This window comes from Neodiprion fabricii, chromosome 1 (assembly GCF_021155785.1).
Source record: "Neodiprion fabricii isolate iyNeoFabr1 chromosome 1, iyNeoFabr1.1, whole genome shotgun sequence".
Taxonomy (NCBI): domain Eukaryota; kingdom Metazoa; phylum Arthropoda; class Insecta; order Hymenoptera; family Diprionidae; genus Neodiprion; species Neodiprion fabricii.
Window position 1 is genome coordinate 23,070,207 of NC_060239.1, and position 18,893 is coordinate 23,089,099.

Here is an 18,893-nt window from a genome sequence, read left to right on the forward strand (position 1 = left end):
TGCAACTGAATAGAAAAGTGTGATTGATTCACCAGGCGATAATATATACCGCAAGGAAAATTCGATCATTTTTTCTACGTAGGCTTCCACGATTTGTTGAGAGCTTCGCCTTTCTGATCTGCAGTAGCTCTGAAACACCGATAGACCCTTGAGGCAGCGGTTTGAATACAGAAGAGAAAAAAAAAATTCGTGAAATCATGATTTTATACGCGAGCTGAATTGGCCGTAAGAGAAGATCGGAGAGGTTGGGTAAAAAGGCTACGAGTAAAGGAGGAGGGTAATCGTATTCCCTGCACCTCGTAAAGATGAGTTGATCCTCCGTGGATCATTCCCTCTTCCCTTTCAATTTGATCGAAGAAAAATAATATAAAAATTACAACCCAACCCAACCCTTGCCGCAGTTGTAAAGTACGAATAGCATTGGCTCAAATTTTATAAAATCTTTGCGAATATGAAAATATTACGAACGAATTCTGATTCAATGCAGAAAATAAACTCTGATCAATGGTCTTCGGTGTAAATCATATTCTAAAATAAGTTTTGATTCCTTGCTTCATTTTGCCGTACACCGTATTTAAAAAAAGAATTGTTCGTTCGTACAAAAGCAAGAAAAAAAAAAGAAATTTGTAAAAACTAGTTACAAAGTTCAGCGGAATATCAAGGTCATCTTTTGCGAAATATAATTTTACAACTTTGTTTTACGGAAAGTTCCACAAGAATACGTTGTTATAATTGTTCGATCGAAAAATCACGCCGATATTGAAAACTGTAAAGTACCTTGACAATATTACCAAAAATTTACTCAAATCATACGAAACATGAAAATGCATGAAAACAGGAAATATGACTCCATTTAAAAATTATCGCCGTATCGCCTTGAAGTGGATGGAAGCGAACGATTCGAAGTGTTGTCCATTCCATGACGTGCATAATTGAGAAAGTTATTTCTGAAAGATCATAAAGTGCATTACTCGTATCTGACAGCGAACGGTATGCCTCTGTTTAATAAAATTAACCGAGTAATTTTCACTTCGTGTCGTTAAAATTACGTAACGGAATAGGAAACCAAAATTTAGGGGCAGCCGTGATAACTATTTATAACATGTACCATGCTTGAAGATTTTTGACTTTCATATGCTTGTGAAAATTACCCCCTCCCTCTCCTCCCTCTCCCCCCCCTCTCTTCCCATCCCCCTTTATATATAGTACATTATATATTATAGTATCGGAAGCATTCAATTTAGGTTATTTGCAAACATCGAATAATCAAAAATTGAACTGCCGTGTATTTTGAAAGCAAAAACGAGCGAAATTATACCTATATAAAGACAGACAAAATATTATAATAATTTGACGATTCTGTACCAAAGAATGTTATAGCGTATGATGTCCGTGCAAGCTTATTAGTGCCGCAATTAAATTTTCAGCGTTATTTTCTAATCGTATTTGTATATGTTACATTACATATACACGTATATGTATATATAAGTACTGTATTTATATCGAACGATTTATGAAAGTCGTAGGCTATTATCGTATGTATAAAGAACGCGCGCGGTTCTTTTATCGAAATTTTACTCGGTCGAGTATCGATATTTCTTAACTGTAACGAAGAGTGTCATTTATTCAATTCCCCGCGGTAAGATATTGGTAAAAGAACACCGCACGCGGTCAGCGAAAAATAAAAATATTTTATGGTATAATAATAATAACAATAATAATAACAATAAAATTAATAAATACAGGCATTGATTATAATGGTGGACTATAATAACCCGTTTATACTATAACGGTTGTATAACCACGGCTCTCAAGAAACAGCAATTAACTGTACCTATATCCTAAAATTGAAGAGCATCGTGGTATTGTATAACAATAAGAGAATAAGCTGTTTATTAAAAAATTCAAAAGTAGTACTAAGATAATATTAAAATCGAACGTAGGTAAATAATTATAAGGCAGATACTTATAAATTAATCGCGATTCGTAACGAACATGATATAATTAATAATATTACGTATACTATTATGTACTTTATAAATATATAATGCCAGTATGCGTAAGGAGTTATTACAGAGCTGTAATTCTATCCGATTGACTTTCTTGATGTTAGGGTCATTACGATGATTTGACACATCCCTGGGTAAAACTAGGCAAAATCATAACCAATGATAAAATACACCAAAAATGGTGCCAGAATTAACTGAAATGTAGAATAGAATTACAGCTGCTGAACCAATGCATTAGATAAATATCTATAACTATCTAGTTATAAAGCGCTGTGTAAAATATTGTGTACCGTTTCTCGTTATTCATTTTTCAATGTTTGTACTAGGAACGTATTTATACGACACCATATACAAACACATATATGTATAATAAATATATATATAATATATATAAAGTTAAGTATACATTTAATATAATAGGGAAGCAATTCGTAGTTCAATATTTCACAAAATAATATAAATATTACTTAACTTCAAGCGAAGTGTAAAGCTATTCCTAATTTAACAATATTATACCTATATAATATATATAGTGAAATTAGACAAATTTATTGTTACAATATATATTATATATGTTCGTTACGTAGCTGCAAGGCTAATTGGATCAGTAATATAATTTATACGAAACGAACTTCGTTATGCAGCTTTAACTGTGTCGACAAGACTACACGTATATGTATATTATACAATCTATACATCATATATTATATATATTGTATATTATATATATATACATGTATATTTCACCTGGATATAAATCGTATGGATTTTCATCCAGCAGAGAATAGTAGCTGCATTTCATTTTTCAACGATTAATCGGTTATCGAAAAATTATATAGGTACCTACTAAGTTCGCGTAGAGAGGCCTTACGTCTTAATTGAAAATCTATAATATAAAACACGATCAATAACAAAAAGAAATTCTCAACATCGGTATAATACTGCGGTAATATTTTTTAATAAGTGACCGTGTACGTGCCAGTAATAATAACAATTACTATCGCAATTGTCATTGAAATAAATCACAAACAAATATCGTCATGAATCAGGTGATACGACCTGTTCAATTCACCCGTAAATAGGCTGCTTTACCGTAAATATAATATTGTATACATGTTCACAAGTATGCATAATATTGTCGAGAATCAGTTATAATGAATTTAAATGAGACTCGAGAAACAGAACTGTGCGCGTGTACGATTAACTTGCGAATATTTGGCCTTTAGTTAGTATATTTTTGAAAATGTGCACATAAAACATTATAGAGCTGTCTCTAGCCGCACCAATATTGATATCGATATTCTGATTCTCGTTAAAATTAAGTTACTTTATAGGTTGTCATTCTGTAATCCTTACGATGTAGGGTATATAATAATATACAGTACTGCAGCACATTATATAACAATATAAAGCATAAGTTGATGTTTCCTGATGATCTCTAAGCCGGTAAGACGATATGATAATTACGTAGTTATGGAATTAAATAATTGTTATAACAAATAATAATCGACGAGCGGCAGCAGGCTTTCATAGGGTACAATGTAATACCTATACGCATTAATAAACTTATTTATTACATTGCTTAACGATAACAGATCAGAGCGAAGTGAGCTAATGAAGCAGCCCCTTAATATACGACGTAAATACGAGTGCTCGCATTTGTTACGTCAGCGGTTGAATTATTTCCAAAAATGATTCGACTGCCGTGATTCTTTCTTCATTTCTTTTTCTTGGTCGTTGAGGTACTTTATTTCACATCCCCTCCGTCCGAGGATACAAGAATTATACCTGTAATCAAATTCACGCTTGCAGCATTCGCTTTCAGTTGTTTGTTGTATAACTGTTATTATTACAGTGGATGTATACATGTAACGTCGCGATCGAATTAGGCTGTAATGAATTCTTACAACGAAACGTTGCTGATGTACCGTTCAAACTTTAGTCAAATACGTTGTATACATATAAATATATTTATTATTTATTCTAGTCCTAATTGCTTTACTGTAACATAATATATCTAATTCCTGTGTCAAGTGTAACAACTATAATTAAGTTCTAATAAAATCAGGTAAGACCTGCTCACTTATCTAATCAACCTTTATCATCTTTGCTTCCCAAACTAATTGTAAGTATAATTGCAGTGTAACATATCCAGCTATACAGCCGGGTGTGTGTACCAAATTACCAATAATCAGCGTCAACGCGGCAAAGCGATCAACAACGCAGGGCTCTACGATACCGACGGTTGAACATAACCTAACCAAGATATAATCCTTTTTTCTGAAGTCAGATCGAATCGAATTTTCGGTATAAACTCAGACTGATCAACACCCGATAACAGTTACTTACATAGCGAAGCGCCTGGCTGACTTACATATGATAGTTTAAGAGCGGACGCAAAGCAAACTCTTAGGGATGGGCAATGTAGGAAATAAAAATCAAAACATCGATTATTTCGTGAAGGAATTTTAATCAAATTAGATGATTCCGATAATTTCAATCAATATTAAAAATTACACAATTTCCCAATGAAAAATAGTTATTTGCAATTGGAAAATTTCGCATACCTTAGAGAAATGTTTGTATTTGGTGAAATTTCAAGGTATAAAAATTTCGTAACTTACACACAGAGAACGCTAACCAAATTAGTTGATAGATTTTAAATTTAATTTATACAATTTTTTTTATAATTTCTTTAGTATCAATATTTGTGACATTTTTGCATTTTGCATGACAAACTCGTACACTACAGCTTAGGCACGACAGACTCGGTACTCTATTGCCAGTTCTGTGAAGGGATGTGGCGACTGTAGCTAATCTATCCGAATCTGTGATAAGTTATAGAACGCAGCTTTGGTGGTTCTACTGCCCAAATTTGTGACAATGCAGTGATAATAAAACGTTACAATAGGTACATTATAATTACTTTGTTATAATCACACACAAATAAACTCTCTTACTACTCGGTGACAAATTTATTTCTCACTAATGGAAATAGTAAATTCATAAAATTTCAGAAGAACTATATTATATTAATGATTACTGTAGGTATTAATTCGCATACGAAATGAAGTTATATCGAGTTACTCAATTTTTTGGTGCTGTACACTTCAACAGAATTCATAAACTTTTAATTCAGATCATGTTTCAATGTTTCCCGAATTTATCGTCGACTTTGTTGTCAGAGTGAATCATTTGGAACAATTCTTTATACCTTGTTCGATGGATCCAAGATGGTTACGAATGATTTCAAGTGATTTCCACAAACTGCGCACAATGAATATCAGAAATATGAGTAGTGATTATGCAGCCAAAAATATCTCGATAAAAGTGTGATAAAAAAAAGAAGAGTAGCGACCATGAAAGTCTTATTGGCAAGACTGATCTACACAACGAAGTAGCTAAACAAAAATACAAATAAGTCTTTAAATAATGAGTTGATTAGGAAATCGTGAATGTACATCAACTTCAATATGCTGTGATCTGTGCCTCATCAGTAGAAATTCTGAACTTCCAAAACCAGTGTCTTCTAGCTCTTTGAAACAAATACTACATCAGGAATTCCGTAAGGTTAGGTATGAAAAGAGGAGAGAGAAAAGTAAATGAAAGTATATAAAAACATTTATTTGAAAAATTATTGTTGTCTTTATCAATCAAGGAGACCATTACAGTCTAATACAAAATATGATGCAATTGAAGGAGTATAATTACAATTGAATGAATATGAAGAATAAAAATTACAATAATAATCACTTGTGTACGAAAGCGTACTGTATCATTGGTATCAATCGTTTTTATAGCTAACTATGGTCTGCATCTTATGAATGGATGTAGAGAAAGTCCTGAGTTGCACTTCCTGGCTGTTGGCGATAAATACTGGCTGGGTTTCATCCCATTCGGTGGGTATATTACAATCAGGAACTGTGTATGTCAGTATATCAAAGGAGCAGAGACAATCGAGTAGCGGCAAAAAACTGACTGTTCCTGTTATCTGACGTATCACTTCGCGGATCTCTTTTTGAATGGTCTTCGTATCCTTTGTGCCAACTTCTAAGTGGTTTATATTTTTGTTGCCGGTGGCGGTGCCATTTGGAGTTGATCCTTCGTAATCAACTTTGAAATCCCATTTCTCAAGTACCTCTTTAGTGTTTACATTAGTTATGACAAGCGTTACCTTTTGTACTTTCTTTTGTAGTAACCATTCTTCGATTTGACCGAGGACAGTGTTTAAGAAAGATTTTATCTTTTCATCCGTAGAGACAAGGATTGACAAACCAAAATGTTCCGCCGGTTCGAATGTTTCCGGTGGATATATACCCCGCTGATAAAGTATGCTGTTGATCCCGAAATCTGTAATAATGCAACGATTCCGAGCCGTTATAATACGGTTCAACAATAAATGAAATCCAAAACAAAAAGCTGGAAAGTGACAGTTTTTGTTAAAAGATAAGTTCAGATACTCACGCAAGTATTCAGCGACTAACTCCGCGGAACCCTTTAGAGTAATACATTTCGATTTTTGTTGCGTTTCTGTCATTATGACAGACGGGCCCAATCACCGTCGCAGCCGACAATAATAAAACTAGCTACTGCAAGCCTCCACGCATCAGCCGAATTAACCAAACAATACTTTCATGAGGTTAGAAACAATCACCGGTAGCTTTTCAAATGCACCAATCGTGGCTCATAAGGCAACTTCGAACCCCTCACCGTTCCTGTCAGCCAATCACAACCCCCAACCTTTGGTATCCATAGCGTACAAGGTACAAGACGGCAGACTCTCTACATGATTAATGTCGATCAAGCCACGGATCGTTGACTGAAGAATATAATGACGGATACCTCTGGGTAAAATTTGGTGACCAGTTTTCGGCGGGCAAATGGGCGCAGGTAGGCCTGGGAGCGTAGGAGGGTTCTGCTCTATCGACTCTACCTAACGGGCTCGCACCGACATTCGTAGCAACCGAAGTAGTGTCGGTATGGCAGCATGAGATTGAAACGGTACAAAGTGAGTACGCAAGACTACTTGTCGACTGCGACTTAAAAATGTCGATCGGCTCGATCATCCCCGTGAGAAGATGCGAAACCGCGTCCGCCGACAACTACCATACAACCACCGAGCACCACCAATGACCGTCAACCACCTTCTCCCACCTCCGACCACCTTCGTGCTCCTTGTCCACCTCGACGCCGTCCTCCTCCTCCGCACCACGCCGCGTCGTCCGCGTCTTCGTCGTCTTTCACGACAACCGCCGATCACTTTCAACCACCTCCAAACACTTCCTACCATCTCCGTCCACCTCGTACCACCCCCTGCCGCCACTTACCACTTCCGGCAACAGCCGACCACCTACTATTATCCCCGACCACCTTCTACCAACCCCTACCACCACCTACCTGCGCCTACCACCTGCTACCATTTCCGAACATCCCTAACCACCTTCGTCCTCCTGGTCCTCCTGCTCCACCATATATTCCATAATATTAATATTCATAATTATTTCAACAACTTTTCATTTACTCTCTCGATCTTGAATTTTCGTAGGCATATAACCAAAACGCTGTTCTAGCTAGTCGAGAGTGAAGTATCTACGTTGGGTAGAGACGCAAAATTGTTTTTCGAAAAGTATTCGGATGGAAAAAAATTCAGAGTAACTGTAATACATCACGGATGCGCTAATTTTGAACGAGATGAAATGGATGCTTCGTATATAAGATAGTATTTAACGCTGCGTAGTGATTTAAAGACCTAAAAAAGTGATAGGAAGAGAAAGAACGAAACTTCTTAACACTTCGAGTGTATTTTAACACACATTTGAAAGATACGAGCAAAATTTTTCATCATCCAACTGTCGCAGAACGGCAGCGTTATCGGCTGACCCGTTAAGTTAAGGATATATCTTCAGTCAACGGCTGACCATCGAAGGGCCTGGCCGCTTGAGTCTGGAATCGGCAGGACAGATAAAGTGTGTATTTCTTGTATGAAATGTGAACACTAGAATCATTATACATCATATCATATCATCATACATCATACATCATACATCGTACATCATACATCATACATCATACATCATACATCATACATCATCATACCTAGTATTACAGTTCGAAACCAAAGTTTGAATTTTCGGATGTTCGGAAAGTGACGTCACCAATCTAAAATCGGCTAGCCGAGTTCCTCAGTCTGGTAACAACCGCGCAGTAGAGCGGACGGTTGAGAATCGCGCTCCGCAAACTTCGAGTACCGGGTTCTCAACCTCCCGGATCCCGCGCTTCGGGTCCGCTACGTATTTCGAGTACCGGGTTCTCAACCTCCCGGATCCCGCGCTTCGGGTCCGCTACGCGGTGAAACTCGACTTCCAGGATAAGCGCTCCGTGGTTCCTGGTTCATGTTTACTATGAATTATTTCAATTCGTTTTTCGCGCAAGCTGAAATTCAGTAGCTGTCAGTCCGCTAATAAAATTTCTCGACTTCCAGGATAAGCGCTCCGTGGTTCCTGGTTCATGTTTACAATAAATTATTTCAATTCGTTTTTCGCGCAAGCCGAAATTCAGTAGCTGTCAGTCCGCTAATAAAATTTCTCGACTTCCAGGATAAGCGCTCCGTGGTTCCTGGTTCACGTTTACAATAAATTATTTCAATTCGTTTTTCGCGCAACCCCAAATTCGGTAGCTGTCAGTCCGCTAATAAAATTTCTCGACTTCCAGGATAAGCGCTCCGTGGTTCCTGGTTCATGTTTACAATAAATTATTTCAATTCGTTTTTCGCGCAAGCCGAAATTCGGTAGCTGTCAGTCCGCTAATAAAATTTCTCGACTTCCAGGATAAGCGCTCCGTGGTTCCTGGTTCACGTTTACAATAAATTATTTCAATTCGTTTTTCGCGCAACCCCAAATTCGGTAGCTGTCAGTCCGCTAATAAAATTTCTTGACTTCCAGGATAAGCGCTCCGTGGTTCCTGGTTCATGTTTACTATGAATTATTTCAATTCGTTTTTCGCGCAAGCCGAAATTCAGTAGCTGTCAGTCCGCTAATAAAATTTCTCGACTTCCAGGATAAGCGCTCCGTGGTTCCTGATTCATGTTTACAATAAATTATTTCAATTCGTTTTTCGCACAAGCCGAAATTCAGTAGCTGTCGGTGCGCTAATAAAATTTCTCGACTTCCAGGATAAGCGCTCCGTGGTTCCTGGTTCATGTTTACAATAAATTATTTCAATTCGTTTTTCGCGCAAGCTGAAATTCAGTAGCTGTCGGTACGCTAATAAAATTTCTCGACTTCCAGGATAAGCGCTCCGTGGTTCCTGGTTCATGTTTATAATAAATTATTTCAATTCGTTTTTCGCGCAAGCCGAAATTCAGTAGCTGTCGGTACGCTAATTAAATTTCTATAACTTTATAATCTTCTCATAATCTTTTTGGTAAAATATGTCGATAAAAAAATTATATTAAACCTTACACATTATCTTTGATTTGTTCTCATGCTGAAAATGTTTATTAGTTTTCGAGGTATAACTCGAGGTGGTTGGCGGTGGTCGTTGGGGGTGGTTAGGGGTGGTTGCGGGTAATCAAGGTGATTCCGGAGGAGGGGGACGAGGATTTGTGCTCGGTGAGTTTAACGTTTTTATAATATTCGATGGCAATTGTAATTATATTTCATCTAATCTTTTTCAAACTTGTCATCTTTACAATAAATTATTTCAATTCATTCTTCGCACAAGCACAAATTCAGTAGCTATAAATGTGGTAGTTAAATTTATTCCACTATCAATTAATTAATTAATTATATTAATTCTTAGACAATATTTTTGATGTGTTCTTATACTGAAAATCTTCATTATTATGGCAGGTATACCCGTGGTAGATATCGGTGGTTGTTGTAGGTGATTGGCGGTGGTTGAAGGTGTTCGGAGTTGAACGAGGATGAGGACGAGGAGGACGAGGATTTGTGCTCGGTGAGTAAAACACTTTTATAATATTTGATGGCAATTGTAATTATATTTTATCTAAAATGTTTCAAACTAGTCATGGTTACATAAAATTATTTCAATTCATTTTTCGCGCAAGCACATATTCAGTAGCTATGAATAAGCTTATACAATTTATTATATTATTAATTAATTAATTAATATTCTTATAATATTTGACGGCGATTGTAATTATATTTCATCTGAAATATTAGAAACTTGTCACGTTTACAATAAATTATTCTAATACATTTCTCGTGCAAGCACATATTCAGTAGCTATGATTAATCTTGTACAATTTATTATATTATTAATTAATTAATTAATTATATTAATCCTTATACAATATTTTTGATGTGTTCTCATACTGAAAATATTCATTACTATTCCAGGTATAACCCGAGGTGGTTGGCGGTGGTTGGAGGTGGTCGGAGGTGGACGAGGAGGAGGACGAGGTGGACCAGGAGGAGGAGGAGGAGGAGGCGGGGTGGGTCGTGGGAGAGGACCTCTCCTCTCCTCAGATGAGGGGAGGGGGAGGGGCAGGGAAGTGGGAGAGGTGGGTGGGGTGGGGAAGGGAAGGGAAGGGAAGGGAAGGGAAGGGAAGGGAAGGGATGGGAAGGGAAGGGGCGGGCAGGGGAGGGCGGCGGTGCAGGGGGAGGGAGGGTGGGAGGGAGGGCGGGGGGGGGGGGGGGGGGGGGCGGAGGGGGTGTACTGCTCTATTGACTCTAACGGGCTCACATCGACATCCGTTCTCCACTCTCTCCCTCCCTCCCGCCCTCCCTCCCTACCTCCCTCCCTCCCTCCCTCCCTCCCTCCCGCCCCCTGCCCCGCTACCCTTCCCGCCCCTCCCCTTCCCTTCCCTTCCCGTCCCCCTCCCCGCCCGCCGCTCCCACTTCCCTGCCCCTCCCCCTCCCCTCCTCTGAGGAGAGGAGAGGTCCTCTCCCACGACCCACCCCGCCTCCTCCTCGTCCACCTTGTCCTCCTCCTCGTCCAGCTCGTCCTCCTCCTCGTCCACCTCCGACCACCTCGGGTGATACCTGGAATAGAAATGAATATTTTTAGTATAGGAACACATCAAAAATATTGTGTAAGGATTAATGTAATTAATCAATTGATTATTAATATAATAAATTGTACAAGATTATTCATAGCTACTGAATATGTGCTTGCACGAAAAATGAATTGAAATAATTTATTGTAAACGTGACAAGTTTGTAATATTTCAGATGAGATATAATTACAATTGCCATCAAATATTATAAAAGTGTTTTACTCACCCAGCACAAATCCTCGCCCTCCTCGTCCTCCTCGTCCTCCTCCTCGTCCACCTCCGACCACCTTCAACCACCTCAGGTTATACCTTGAATAGTAATAAATATTTTCAGTATAAGAACACATCGAAAATTTTGTGTAAGGATTAATATAATTGAGTTATTGATTAAATAATTAATTAATAATATAATAAATTGTATAAGATTATTCATAGCTACTAAATATGTGCTTGCACGAAAAATAGATTGAAATAATTTATTGTAAACGTGACAAGTTTGTAATATACCAGATGAGATATAATTACAATTGCCATCAAATATTATAAAAGTGTTTTACTCACCCAGCACAAATCCTCGCCCTCCTCGTCCTCCTCCTCGTCCACCTCCGACCACCTTCAACCACCTCAGGTTATACCTTGAATAGTAATAAATATTTTCAGTATAAGAACACATCGAAAATTTTGTGTAAGGATTAATATAATTGAGTTATTGATTAGATAATTAATTAATAATATAATAAATTGTATAAGATTATTCATAGCTACTAAATATGTGCTTGCACGAAAAATAGATTGAAATAATTTATTGTAAACGTGACAAGTTTGTAATATACCAGATGAGATATAATTACAATTGCCATCAAATATTATAGGAATATTAATCAATTAATTAATAATATAATAAATTGTATAACCTTATTCATAGCTACTGAATATGTGCTTGCACGAAAAATGAATTGAAATAATTTATTGTAAACGTGACAAGTTTGTAATATTTCAGATGAGATATAATTACAATTGCCATCAAATATTATAAAAGTGTTTTACTCACCCAGCACAAATCCTCGCCCTCCTCGTCCTCCTCGTCCTCCTCCTCGTGCACCTCCGACCACCTTCAACCACCTCAGGTTATACCTTGAATAGTAATAAATATTTTCAGTATAAGAACACATCGAAAATTTTGTGTAAGGATTAATATAATTGAGTTATTGATTAAATAATTAATTAATAATATAATAAATTGTATAAGATTATTCATAGCTACTAAATATGTGCTTGCACGAAAAATAGATTGAAATAATTTATTGTAAACGTGACAAGTTTGTAATATACCAGATGAGATATAATTACAATTGCCATCAAATATTATAGGAATATTAATCAATTAATTAATAATATAATAAATTGTATAACCTTATTCATAGCTACTGAATTTGTGCTTGCGCAAAAAATGAATTGAAATAATTTATTGTAAACGTGACAAGTTTGTAATATTTCAGATGAAATATAATTACAATTGCCATCAAATATTATAAAAGTGTTTTACTCACCCAGCACAAATCCTCGCCCTCCTCGTCCTCCTCCTCGTCCACCTCCGACCACCTTCAACCACCTCAGGTTATACCTTGAATAGTAATAAATATTTTCAGTATAAGAACACATCGAAAATTTTGTGTAAGGATTAATATAATTGAGTTATTGATTAAATAATTAATTAATAATATAATAAATTGTATAAGATTATTCATAGCTACTAAATATGTGCTTGCACGAAAAATAGATTGAAATAATTTATTGTAAACGTGACAAGTTTGTAATATACCAGATGAGATATAATTACAATTGCCATCAAATATTATAGGAATATTAATCAATTAATTAATAATATAATAAATTGTATAACCTTATTCATAGCTACTGAATTTGTGCTTGCGCGAAAAATGAATTGAAATAATTTATTGTAAACGTGACAAGTTTGTAATATTTCAGATGAAATATAATTACAATTGCCATCAAATATTATAAAAGTGTTTTACTCACCCAGCACAAATCCTCGCCCTCCTCGTCCTCCTCCTCGTCCACCTCCGACCACCTTCAACCACCTCAGGTTATACCTTGAATAGTAATAAATATTTTCAGTATAAGAACACATCGAAAATTTTGTGTAAGGATTAATATAATTGAGTTATTGATTAAATAATTAATTATTAATATAATAAATTATATAAGATTATTCATAGCTACTAAATATGTGCTTGCACGAAAATTAGATTGAAATAATTTATTGTAAACGTGACAAGTTTGTAATATACCAGATGGGATATAATTACAATTGCCATCAAATATCATAGGAATATTAATCAATTAATTAATAATATAATAAATTGTATAACCTTATTCATAGCTACTGAATTTGTGCTTGCGCAAAAAATGAATTGAAATAATTCAATGTAAGCATGAGAAGTTTGAAAAATTTCAGATAAAATATAATTACAATTGCCATGAAATATTATAAAAGTGTTTTACTCACCGAGCACAAATCCTCGTCCCCCTCCTCCTGAATCACCGAGATTACCTGCAACCACCCCTAACTACCTCCAACGAAAACCGCCAACCGCCTCGAGTTATACCTCGAATACTAATAAATATTTTTAGCGTGAGAACAAATCAAAAATAATGTGTGAGGTTTGATATAATTTTTTTATCGACATATTTCACCAAAAAGATTATGAGAAGATTGTATAGTTATAGAAATTTTATTAGCGCACCGACAGCTACTGAATTTGGGCGTGCGCGAAAAACGAATTGAAATAATTTATTGTAAACATGAATCAGGAACCACGGAGCGCTTATCCTGGAAGTCGAGAAATTTTATTAGCGCACCGACAGCTACTGAATTTGGGCGTGCGCGAAAAACGAATTGAAATAATTTATTGTAAACATGAACCAGGAACCACGGAGCGCTTATCCTGGAAGTCGAGAAATTTTATTAGCGCACCGACAGCTACTGAATTTCGGCTTGCGCGAAAAACGAATTGAAATAATTTATTGTAAACATGAATCAGGAACCACGGAGCGCTTATCCTGGAAGTCGAGAAATTTTATTAGCGGACTTACAGCTACCGAATTTGGGGTTGCGCGAAAAACGAATTGAAATAATTTATTGTAAACATGAATCAGGAACCACGGAGCGCTTATCCTGGAAGTCGAGAAATTTTATTAGCGCACCGACAGCTACTGAATTTCGGCTTGCGCGAAAAACGAATTGAAATAATTTATTGTAAACATGAATCAGGAACCACGGAGCGCTTATCCTGGAAGTCAAGAAATTTTATTAGCGGACTGACAGCTACCGAATTTGGGGTTGCGCGAAAAATGAATTGAAATAATTTATTGTAAACGTGAACCAGGAACCACGGAGCGCTTATCCTGGAAGTCGAGAAATTTTATTAGCGGACTGACAGTACCGAATTTGGGGTTGCGCGAAAAACAAATTGAAATACTTTATTGTAAACGTGAACCAGGAACCACGGAGCGCTTATCCTGGAAGTCGAGAAATTTTATTAGCGGACTAACAGCTACTGAATTTCGGCTTGCGCGAAAAACGAATTGAAATAATTTATTGTAAACATGAATCAGGAACCACGGAGCGCTTATCCTGAAAGTCGAGAAATTTTATTAGCGGACTGACAGCTACTGAATTTCGGCTTGCGCGAAGAACAAATTGAAATAATTTATTGTAAAGATGAATCAGGAACTACGGAGCGGTTATCCTGGAAGTCAAGAAATTTTATTAGCGGACTGACAGCTACCGAATTTGGGGTTGCGCGAAAAATGAATTGAAATAATTTATTGTAAACGTGAACCAGGAACCACGGAGCGCTTATCCTGGAAGTCGAGAAATTTTATTAGCGGACTGACAGCTACCGAATTTGGGGTTGCGCGAAAAACAAATTGAAATACTTTATTGTAAACGTGAACCAGGAACCACGGAGCGCTCATCCTGGAAGTCGAGAAATTTTATTAGCGGACTAACAGCTACTGAATTTCGGCTTGCGCGAAAAACGAATTGAAATAATTTATTGTAAACATGAATCAGGAACCACGGAGCGCTTATCCTGAAAGTCGAGAAATTTTATTAGCGGACTGACAGCTACTGAATTTCGGCTTGCGCGAAAAACGAATTGAAATAATTTATTGTAAACATGAATCAGGAACCACGGAGCGCTTATCCTGGAAGTCGAGAAATTTTATTAGCGCACCGACAGCTACTGAATTTGGGCGTGCGCGAAAAACGAATTGAAATAATTTATTGTAAACATGAACCAGGAATCACGGAGCGCTTATCCTGGAAGTCGAGTTTCACCGCGTAGCGGACCCGAAGCGCGGGATCCGGGAGGTTGAGAACCCGGTACTCGAAATACGTAGCGGACCCGAAGCGCGGGATCCGGGAGGTTGAGAACCCGGTACTCGAAGTTTGCGGAGCGCGACTCTCAACCGTCCGCTCTACTGCGCGGTTGTTACCAGACTGAGGAACTCGGCTAGCCGATTTTAGATTGGTGACGTCACTTTCCGAACATCCGAAAATTCAAACTTTGGTTTCGAACTGTAATACTAGGTATGATGATGTATGATGTATGATGTATGATGTATGATGTACGATGTACGATGTATGATGTATGATGATATGATATGATGTATAATGATTCTAGTGTTCACATTTCATACAAGAAATACACACTTTATCTGTCCTGCCGATTCCAGACTCATGCGGCCAGGCCCTTCGATGGTCAGCCGTTGACTGAAGATATATCCTTCAGTTAAAGGGTCAGCTAAAAATCAGCTAGTCAGCTAAAAAGAACCCTTAGTATTTTTGGCGAAAATTTTCGCGATTTTGAGCAGTGCTGGAATAAATTCTTTCACGCACCGATCCGACGTAATTTTGCGATAGAAATCGATTGGGCGCAGTTCCAACACGCTGCGATCAACGCATCAAAAGTTACAGCCGAAAAACCAGAACCTGAATTTTCGACATTTTTCAGCAGGTGCTTTTTCGCTCGCCATTTATCTCCTGTTGGTCCCACGCTCTTTTCACCGCGATTCCCGAGTTCCGAAGGGTCCAATGGGTCAGATAAGAGTCATTCAAATCGAATGTGGGACTGAAAGTTTTTTGCCCAAAAAAAAAGTAAGGCTAACCCCTTAGCATTTTCGGCGAAACCTTTCGCGATCTTGAAAAGTGCTGGAACGAATTTTTTTGTGCACTATGTCGACGTAATTCAGCGAGAGAAATCGATTGGGCGCAGTCCCAATACGCTGCGTTCAACGCATCAAAAGTTACAGCCGAAAAACCAGAACCTCAATTTTCGATATTTTTAGAAGGTGCTTTTTCGCTCGCCATTTCTCTCCTGTTGGTCCTACGCTCTTTTCGCCGCGATTCCCGAGTTCCGAAGGGTCTAATTGGTCAGATGAGGGTAATTCAAATCGTATGTGGGACTCAAAGTTTTTTGCCCAAAAAAAAAGTAAGGCTAACCTCTTTGCATTTTTGGCGAAAATTTTCGCGATCTTGAAAAGTGCTGGAATGAATTTTTCCGTGCACCATATCGAGGTAATTTAGCGAGAGAAATCAATTGGGCGCAGTTCGAATACGCTGCGAGCAACGGATCAAAAGTTACAGCCAAAAAACCAGAACCTGAATTTTCGACATTTTTCAGCGGGTGCTTTTTCGCTCGCCATTTCTCTCCTGTTGGTCCTACGCTTTTTTTGCTGCGATTTCTGAGTTCCTGAAAGTCCAATTGGTCAGATAAAGGTCATTCAAATCGAATCTGAGACCAAAAGTTTTTGCCCAAAAAAAAGTAAGGCCAACCCCTTTGCATGTTTTGCTAAAATTTTCGCGATTTTGAAAAGTGCTGGAATAAATTCTCACGTGCACAATATCCACGTAGTTCAGCGAGAGAAATTGATTGTGCGCAGTTTGAATATGCTGCGAGCAACAGATTAAAAAGTACAGCCAAAAAACCAGAACCGGAATTTTCGACATTTTTCAGCGGTTGCTGTTTCGTTTGCCATTTCTTCTCGGTTGGTCCTTCGCCACCCTACCCTACCCTACCCTACCACACCATACCCTACACTCTACCCCACCCTACACCCTACACCCAACACCCCGCTCTACCCTACCCTACCCCTGCCCTTTTTTCCCGCCCTTTCTCACCCCTCCGTCCCACTCCTACTCCTAGTTCTCCCACTCCTACTTCTACTACTTCTAATTCTACTCTTACTTCTCCCCCTAACCCTACTTCTACTTCTCCTGATTCGACTTCTACTTCTACTACAACTTTCACTGCAACTCCGAATACTTCTCCTCCCACTCCTACTCCTACTCGTACTCTCACTACCCCTGCCTATCACCCCCCACCACTTTCGACCACCTTCGTCCTGCTCGGCCACCTAATCCTCCTTCTCGTCTTTCTCCTCGTTCTCTCCGTCTTCCTCCTCCGCCTTCTCCTCTTTCTCCAGCCACCTTCTATTACCGCCAGCTACCGCCAACCACCTCCAACGACCATTGATAATCACCTTGAACAGTAATACATAATTTCAGTATAAGAATACTTCAAAAGTATTGTGTACAGAATAATATAAATAAACAATTAATTAATAATGTAATAAATTGTATAAGCGAATTTATAGCTACTGAATATGTGCTTGCGCGCAGAATGAATTGAAACAATCTATTGTACGCATGACAAGTTCGATATATTTTAGATTAAATATAATTACAATTGCCAACAAATATTATAAAAATATGTCACTCACCGAGCACAAATCCTCGTCCTCATCATCCACCTTGTTCTCCTCGTCTTCCTCCTCATTCACCTCCGACCACCTCCGACCACCGCCAACCACCTCGGGTTACACCTTGAACTATATACATATTTTCACTATAAAAACAGATCAAAAATATTTTCTAAGAATTAATATAATCAATTGATTAATTATTTATTAATATAATAAATTTTAGTAGCGCATTTATAGCTTCTGAATTTGCGCTCTCCCGTAAAATGAATTGAAATAATTTATTGTAAACATGACAAGTTTAAAAAATTTCAGAAATAATATAATTACAATTGCCATTAAATATTACAATAACGTTGAACTGATCGACCACAAATCCTTCTCCTCCTCGTCCACCTTGTTCTCCTCGTCTTCCTCGTCCTCCGAGAGTCGAGATTCACCAGATAGCGGACCTGGAGCTCAGGAACTACGCAGCGCTTCTCCTAGAAGTCGAGTTTTATAAGCTAACCTACCCGGAGTGCAGGAACCACGGAGCGCTGGTCCCTGAAGTCGAATTCCTCCAGGTAGTTGACCTTGAGCGCAGAAACTACGAAACACTTGTCCTGAAAGTCGAGTTTCACCAGGTAGCGCATCTGGAGCGTAGCAACTACTAAGCGCGTGTCCTAGAACTCGAGTTGCACCAGAAAGTGGATCCGGACCGCAGGATCCAGGAGGTAGAAAACCCGGTACTACCCGGTACTGCGCGGTCGTTTCCAGACTGAGAAATTCGGCTAGCTGATTACTATGGATCGATGACGTCAAAAGAAAAAAAATTTTTGGTGACGTCACTTTCTGGACGAATCCGAACATTCGAATACCCAAACTTTAGTTCGATCTTTAATACTATGATGATGTATGATGTATGATGTAAGATGTATGATGATCTGATATGATGTATAATGATTATAGTTTCAACATTTCAGACAAGAAATACTCACTTCATCTTTCCTGCCGATTCTAGACTGAAGCGGCTAGGCAGTTTGATGGTCAGCCTTCTAATAGAGATATATCCTTCAGCTAACGAGTCAGCTAATAAC

The 18,893-nt window shown here is 37.9% G+C and overlaps 1 protein-coding gene across 1 annotated transcript; it reads right to left on the reverse strand.

Moving 5' to 3' along the window:
• Positions 1 to 5,612: 5,612 nt before the first annotated feature.
• LOC124187769 (mitotic spindle assembly checkpoint protein MAD2A) lies at positions 5,613 to 6,733 on the reverse strand. Its single transcript, XM_046579897.1, has 2 exons — positions 6,474 to 6,733; positions 5,613 to 6,359 (listed from the first exon to the last, which is right to left on the reverse strand). Exons 1-2 carry the CDS (start codon positions 6,544 to 6,546, stop codon positions 5,794 to 5,796), a joined length of 639 nt encoding a protein of 212 aa, XP_046435853.1. The 5' UTR covers positions 6,547 to 6,733; the 3' UTR covers positions 5,613 to 5,793.
• Positions 6,734 to 18,893: the final 12,160 nt, after the last annotated feature.

What these genes read in the sequence shown, in the direction of transcription:
- LOC124187769 (XM_046579897.1), bottom strand. Translation starts at nt 6,546, where the DNA reads ATGACAGAAACGCAACAAAAATCGAAATGTATTACTCTAAAGGGTTCC. An exon ending in GTTAGTCGCTGAATACTTGC is followed by an intron (nt 6,360 to 6,473) that starts GTGAGTATCTGA and finishes GCATTATTACAG; the next exon opens with ATTTCGGGATCAACAGCATA.